At 41.6% G+C, this 7,517-nt stretch overlaps 1 protein-coding gene across 1 annotated transcript; it reads right to left on the bottom strand.

The window, feature by feature from the left end:
• Positions 1 to 308: 308 nt before the first annotated feature.
• Positions 309 to 3,361, bottom strand: myf5 (myogenic factor 5). The gene is made up of 3 exons (XM_012918334.4): positions 2,814 to 3,361; positions 1,827 to 1,899; positions 309 to 1,617 (listed from the first exon to the last, which is right to left on the bottom strand). The coding sequence occupies exons 1-3, from the start codon at positions 3,264 to 3,266 to the stop codon at positions 1,418 to 1,420; spliced, it is 726 nt and encodes a 241-aa protein (XP_012773788.1). The 5' UTR covers positions 3,267 to 3,361; the 3' UTR covers positions 309 to 1,417.
• Between the last annotated feature and the right edge of the window lie 4,156 nt (positions 3,362 to 7,517).

Raw genomic sequence — 7,517 nt, 5'->3', positions numbered from 1 at the left:
GCTTTCCAACTCATCCGTTGAAAACAAGCTTTCTTAGTGCATGATCAAAGACATGACGGAGTATAACACATATGTGACCCCCTCCCCCTCCGCCGCCTCCTCCTCTTCAGTCACACAATACATGCAATTAGAGGCCATTTGTTCTTAACTCTTGTGTTGATGGTGTAATCAAGGGTGTTAATGATGACTCACATTTGGTAGGAAGGAACAAACAGGTACACACACACACACACACACACAGAGTGCAGCTTTACACTTCACGAGTACAGAGACACAAAAATGAGTTTAGAGATGTTTTGAATTTTTTCCTTTATTTACACAGTTGTCGGTTTTTATTGAATCATTTCTGTGATCCAGGAAAGACACCACGAATTTGGCTTTTACACTGCTGTACTGACTCATCAGCAAACAGGCGACATGAATGATTATGGCAGGGTAAAAATGATAAACGATATCAGATGACCTCTATCAGTGATCCTGACACCTTGTTAGCTGAAGAAAACTCCAAGACGTCTGGGACACACCACATGTGAGGCACATAATAAATAACTTGGCCTTTTATTTTGACAGTTTTTTGGAATCCTAATCATGATTCTGCAAATGAATATAAATCTGCCATCGTAAGGAAAAATTGACCTGTTCTAGAAACAATATTTTTTTTAAATCTTCAAAAAGCCAAAGAGATCAAAAGATAAAAACTGAAATGGCAGCAGCCGCTTTCAGCATCGGTGAACTGTTCATAATTAATTAACTTTTGCTGAAAAGCTCTATTAAAGTGAGTGAGATTCATGCTAATTAGGATTTTCAACTTTTTTTTGCAGACATTTTATTTTTCGGTCTCCAAACTTTCAGCGTAGCATCTGATTAACTAGAAAAAAACTGGTTTCTAAATGCAAAAAAAGTAGAAAAAAGACCAAAGAACAAAACAGGGGATGTAACAGTGTAGCACAACACTCCTTCAATTCAGTTCACTTTTTATTCATGTATATATAGTGCCAATAAAAGCAACATTAGTCATTTCATGACACTTTACAATAAAAAAATAAAAAAGTGGGGATAAAAAAAAACTCCCTTTTAACAGGACAAAACCTGCTAAAACTCACACTCACCTGAACTGAACTGCTTAAATACCATTTCTTGTTTTGAATAATGCAACATTACATCAGCTGTTATAATTAAATATGTCTCAGTGGGGATAATAGAAAGTATAGAATAAATGGGCATTTACATTACATATTTACAATCTCATGTACAGTACAAAAGCTGGCCACTGCGCGTCCCTCAGGTTCTGCTGGGTTTTCCTCCCACTTGCCCAAAACTAGTTCTTATCACTTTTGGTTGCAAATGCAGCTGGTGTTGGGTAAAAGCACGGCGCCCGCCTGAGGCAATATATATTCACATCAAAGCAAGGTTTGCTTCACAGGACGTGGTAGACGGGCCTGGATCCGGGGCTCTCCGGTGTGCAGGGCTGTGAGTCAGAGCTGCCGGGGGAGAAGCTGGATGTGTTTCTAAGGCCAGCCGGCCCACAGCTACTGGACTCCACCGAGGACAGGCGGTCCACGATACTGGACAGGCACTCCAGACTGGACGCTCCGGCTGCTTTATCATCCACGCTATCTGATGAAGAGGATCCCAAATTCAAATTAGCCAAATTTGGATCATACAGCTCGGCATGTTATATAAGCTGACTTTAGAGATGGAAACGTAATAAAATAAAGTCTAAATATAACATAATCTGCTGTTCAGGTATTCGTTTTTTAAAGCCTTGCAGGCAAGAATTCACATTATATTCATATCAAACTGCTGCTTAAGTTAAAAGGTCTTACTGTTCTTTGCATATGAATAGCCGTTGCTGTAGTTTGCATTCAGCTGTTGCCACACTGGACTGTTGCTGTCAGCCTGAAAGGAAATGTGAAATTGAATTTACCCTTGAATTCCTTCAAATACTTGCAAACAGACAGATATCATAAGCTGCTTGTTTAAACCGCTGTGTTATACTGGATAGGAAGAAAACACCCAGTGCAGTGCCCGCCATGATATTTCGGACAGGCTAATAAATCCTGAATTCCAAAGTTATTGGCTTCTTTATTTCACATGCACCTTAAAGCCAAAGTGGTTTTTTGTGCTCTCCCCTCCCCGGCCCGACTCCGAGTGTAGCGAATCGATTGTATCAGTGGAAGCAACACCAGTTTGTGCAAGATGACACTTTCTCCTAGTAAATCTGCAGAAAATCCTGGCAGTGGTGCAGAACATGCAGTCAGGATGGAATGCAGAAAAGCGCCCAGTTTTGCCTGCCAGACTTCAGTAAGGTGGATTTAGGTTGGTTTAATGGGGCTATAAAGTGTCCGGTGGTGGGAAAGCCATTAGTCCAATCCAGCCTTATAAGTTGTTTTTGTATTATTTGATGCAAAGTCACCTTCAAACAGAGATTCAATATAACCTGTAATAATAAGCATCACAAGCAGAGGACGGAGATTCTTGTAAGACAACATAATAGATGTTTGCATTAAGGAATTATGGGAGGTGTATGTCATGCATGGAAAACCATGATAATTATGGTCTTGAGGCAAAGCAAGCTCATTTGATTAACAGGTTGCTAAAGTGGAAATCAGGGTTCTGCATTGAAATAAAAAACTTGATGAGGTAAAGAGAACTGATAGAAGTGCTCTTGTTCAACACTGATGATGACTTTAGCAGTAAACAACAATAAAGACCTTTTCCGGGATTTGCTGTGCAGTGGTTCTAATTTCTTTGCTGCCAAAGACCCTGATAAAACCAGGCATTTGCATAAAGATGAGGATCAGCGGTCTTACCATGCCATCAGAGCAGCTGGACAGCGGGCTTCCAGGCTCAGAGCTGCTCTCTCCAGGTAGGCCATAAAAGTTTTCCACCTGTTCTCGTAGCAGCTCCTGCAGGCTCTCGATGTACTGGATGGCGTTGCGCAGGATCTCCACCTTGGGCAGGCGCTGGCTGGGGTTGGCCGAAGTGCAACGCCTCAAAGCCTCAAAAGCGTGGTTCACCTTCTTCAGCCGCCGGCGCTCGCGCATGGTGGCAGCCCGTCTGCGATCCACAAAGCTCGACTTGCGCTTGCAGGCCTTACAGGCCCACTGGAGGCAATGTCCTGGCTGGTGGGGGGCTCCTGGAACCCTGACGTGCTCGTCCTCCTCGGAGCCAGCAAGCTCCATGCCTGGGCCGAAATCCAGGCTGTCTGGAGAGGAAGCACATGCTCTGTCATAGTAGACCTGTGATGGCGAGAAGACATCCATGGCTTGTTGGATGGAGAAGGAGATGGCCGCAAAGGAAGTAAGGAAGAAGGGTAGTAGAGTTTGGGTGAAAGAGAAGAGACCTCTGAGTGATATGAGGGGTCTGTTGCCCCAGGCCCCCCTTATATGCCCCGAGGCCAAAGCCCAGGGCCCACATTGGCCAGATCTAATTACCATGGCCCATTGGCCCAGCCAGAAGGCAGGCAGGAGTCGGCTCTTCTCCCTCCCTGCCACATCCCAACTCGTTGCTTCTCACCCCCCAGTACCCTGTGGAGTTTCCCACATCTGCACTTACTGGTGTTTTCCCACTCATCAACACTCTTCTCTTACAAGTCCACAATTAATACAAGGCTTAGAGATGTTTAAGGGGAGTGCAGCTTTGACCGAAGCTGGCATGTTTTAAAGCGCTAATAAGTATTGTAATGTATTATTTATGCTGCATGTATCTGTAACCAGCCTTTAGGCATCATGTCATAGCGCACAGTGAAAGTGACACGTGGCTGTGAAGACATGAACATCGCAGTGTTTTTAGTTTAGTCAAATTCTGCTGAAAAAGAGGGTGACCACTTGTTGGAGTATGCAGGGCAATTTTTACGGTGAAGACAACAGCGTTGCAGATGCAGCCCAGCTGCAAAGGAAGGTGTAGCATTTCAAGCCCTGTGAATTCACATTAGTGCGGTAAGCCGCCCCCCCTTAAACACTCAAACTCATTACTTAAGGTGCTGTGAATGAGCCGATCCCTGTTTGCCAAAGCTCATTAAAACAGTAATTATTGCACTGACACCACTGCACAACTCCCTGCAACATTGAGGGACCAAATTTTAACCGTTAAAAGTTATTGACACGACTCAAGCACACAACAGATGGCCGTGATGGTGCAGAGGCTTTCATTCAAGGGGATGACTCAGGGATTACGGAGTGAGGATGTTTACAGTGAAGATAATTCAATATTTGTCCCTGTAGTGGCTCTCCAACATCTTTTTTTTCCGGACTGATAAACATTCAAGTCCCACATCCCGCAGTTTTTAATCCATTTTTGAAGGCCAACACTGCAGAATCAGCAAATCACATTCATTCTTATGTCCCTTCCTTGGGGTCCTCACCCCAATGTTTGAGGCTAATTTAACAGAATTAAAGTACACAGTGAAAACGATCCAAAGCCTTTTCTCAAATTGCTTTTTCCCCATATTTTAACATCCCTGTAGTTAGAAGATAAAGTGTCTCCATTTAAGATTTGCAGAAACATCTAAAGATTCTGAAATGATGCTTTTCACAGTTTGACCCAGTCCAGCTGGTTTAGGTAATGATGTTGGTGACAGCTTACAAGGATACAATGCGGATATTTCTCACAATGTGTCAAAGCGTTTGGCACGACCCCCACTCCCTCCAGCCCCATCACCACTTCTCTGGGAACTGCGCACACCTAAGAAAACACCAGTACCTGCTGCTGCCTCTGAATTGCCGTCGGAGTTTGGATTAGGCACAGCTGAAGAAGACATCGGCTCGCCTGAGCTTGTAGCTAGCTGCGAAGATCAAAGGCTGTTTAGACTGAGAACAACTCGGACAATGAGAAAACCTGGCATCAGCTTAATTGAGCCGGGGGGTTAGATTAGTGCAGCACATGGCGTAATGATGCGGGGAGACGATATTGCGCGCAGGCTGGAGATGTGATCTGCGCACTCGTCTCGTCTCTGGGGAGCTCTCCGAGGTTGCTTTTTTGTTGTTCTCAAGGGTCAAAGACAGAGTTAAGTGAGGGGCAGGAGGTGATCTTTTTATGTTTCATCTGCCTCACGTCTGAAAACCTTATTTCTTCTAAAGTGCCTCACGCTTTGACTTTATGCTGCTTGCTTGGTGCTGCACCATCCCCCAGATAGAGAGGCAGTGCATCGCTTACATTCCTCCTCCCATTTAGCAAAATAAACGGTTTTATGGAAATCTATAAATAAATGTATTTTTATTTAATAAATCCAAACTATCCAGAGTTATAGGATTTACGGTATATACTTGTCAGAACAGTAAAAGTACTGAGTGGCCACTTTGAATACCATCAAAAGTTGTCGGGATTAGAAAGTGGTTTAGCCGGTTTTGTGTGTTTGTGTGTGTGTGTGTGGGGGGGGGGGGGGGAGGGTATTCCTTTTTATGACAGTCCCACTGAGGGTGATTCATTAGTTTGTCTATGCATGGGCATGTCTGCTTTTCGTTTGTATTGTTAATAATACAAATGTCAAAACTTTTTAAAAGGACAAAACAGAAATAACAGCAAAATATTCTCTATATGTAAAAATATGTAAAATGTAAGTTGAGTAATTAAGTACGTGATTATGACACAGGTAACAGTGTGAAAATTAAGTCAATCTTAAAATGCAAGTTTGTGTAAATTACGAGAATCCCATTGAGATTTATTGAACCTCTCGATGTGTTCACTTGACCCAGTGGTTCTCAGACTTTACCATGCCCCACTCCAGAGGCCAAACACAGCCCATGTCCCCTTTTCTGTCTTATTGACATTTAAGTTGAATTTTATTTAAAATAAAAAGATCAAATATATATTTATTCGAGTTAGGTTAACTTCATGGCACAGAAGGAGCAAGAGGAAGTCATGGAGAGGTGGGCAGGAAGTCAGAATATCTGATCAAAATATAAAAACAACAGCAGTTTGTGCTGTTTCATGTTTGTGAACATAAATATTCCCTTAAATAAAAAAGGTTCCTCTGCACGAATTTCCAACATTATTTTAAGTCCCTGAACACATTTGAAAATGGGAGGTGTGGTGGACTCCAAAGACCTAAGCTTAAAACATTGAGATCACAGTTGTTCACATATTTGTATGATTTTTAAATATGTTTTTAAGTAGGAATGTGTTACTTGGTGTGTTTAGAAAAAGTAATGGTTTGGGTTAGTGCAACTATTAAATATAAATATAATAAATAAATAAATAAATAAATAAATAAATAAATAAATAAATAAATAAAGTTTAACTTTATCAGTAAAAAAAAATGCATGCTGACATGAAAATGGTATTGCTGGGTGGGAAGACCCCTTCCAATGCCCAACAGTGGGCACTTCCCTGTTAAAATATCATACTGATTAGATGTTTAAAATGTTATAATCTGAAAGAAAAACTCTATTGCTCCTAACTGGGTCCTTACCTCAGTTTGCTCTACATGGAAAGCTGTGGATGAAAGGAAAAAAGCAAACAAAAGCGATCAAATAAAATCAAAATCAAAAGAAAGAACAATGGATTTTATTTTTCAAAGCACAGTGTTTTTGGTTAAAGGCAATTTCCCACCCACATAAAATCCAAGTCCATTTTACATTCCCCACAAGAACGAATGAAAAAAAAAATGAGTGGCAACACCATTTGTGTTGGCAGCGAGCAGAAAGAGGTGCACCGCCAGCCCCGTCAGTACTGAATCCTTTGCTAGCAGGATATTCAAGGAAAGTCTGAGTAAATCAGAGCATTTCAGCCTCCAGGCTTATCCCCCCTCCTATAACAGCTCGCCTTTCATCAGCTTTAACTTTCAAAACGCTGCCTTCACAGCCAAATGACAATTATATGGTGTCATCAGTAACACCGAAATCCCCGTAAAGTCATACAAGAGAAAGTCTGGACTTGGAGAGAGCAGGGCTATTTCTGTGAGCATGCACACAGTCAGATGGTGCAAACACAAAAATAAGACAATGAGGTTCAAAATGCAGTCAATACAACTCTACTAACAGCACAGAAAGGAAATGTGCTTGTATGCACCACCACCCCCAAAAACCCACACACTCATCTGAGTTCTTTTTTTAAATGTGATTACTCGCCTCCATTGTAACAGATATTACATCCACTGCTACACATATGAGCTGCAAAGTAAGTATCACTGCTATCAGAATGAGTGAGTAGGAGCCCATTAAAATCACATTACTGTTAGCGCTATCGGATTTCTGTCTGGTTTCTACAGAAAAAAAAGGATATTTAGTATAAGATGTATGCATGCTGAATAATACCATATCATACAGAACCTTGCATTAGTGTATGTTTACCAGCTTTAATTTAGTTTGGTTCTGGAAGTGTTAACTTCATTTTGGGAATAAAAGTACACAGTACTGTGAAAGTAATATTGCACAAACTTTTACTTTGAACTTTGAAGTATTTTTTATTAATCCACACTCAAGTAGCTAAAGAAAAACCATGAGTGTTATGCTTTATCCAGAACGTGCACCTATGCATGCTCAAGTAAAAAAGATTTCCGGTATCTTTATATTAAA

The sequence above is a fragment of the Maylandia zebra genome, linkage group LG17, assembly GCF_041146795.1.
Source record: "Maylandia zebra isolate NMK-2024a linkage group LG17, Mzebra_GT3a, whole genome shotgun sequence".
NCBI lineage: Eukaryota > Metazoa > Chordata > Actinopteri > Cichliformes > Cichlidae > Maylandia > Maylandia zebra.
This window is presented reverse-complemented; position numbering and strand designations above follow the sequence as displayed.

Excerpts from the sequence above, each read along its gene's own strand:
- myf5 (XM_012918334.4), bottom strand. The coding sequence starts at position 3,266 with ATGGATGTCTTCTCGCCATCACAGGTCTACTATGACAGAGCATGTGCT. Across the intron at positions 1,900-2,813 it reads CCAGCTGCTCTGATGGCATG|GCTGACAGCAACAGTCCAGT; the intron begins GTAAGACCGCTG and ends ATTTCCTTTCAG. Across the intron at positions 1,618-1,826 it reads CTATTCATATGCAAAGAACA|ATAGCGTGGATGATAAAGCA; the intron begins GTAAGACCTTTT and ends CCTCTTCATCAG.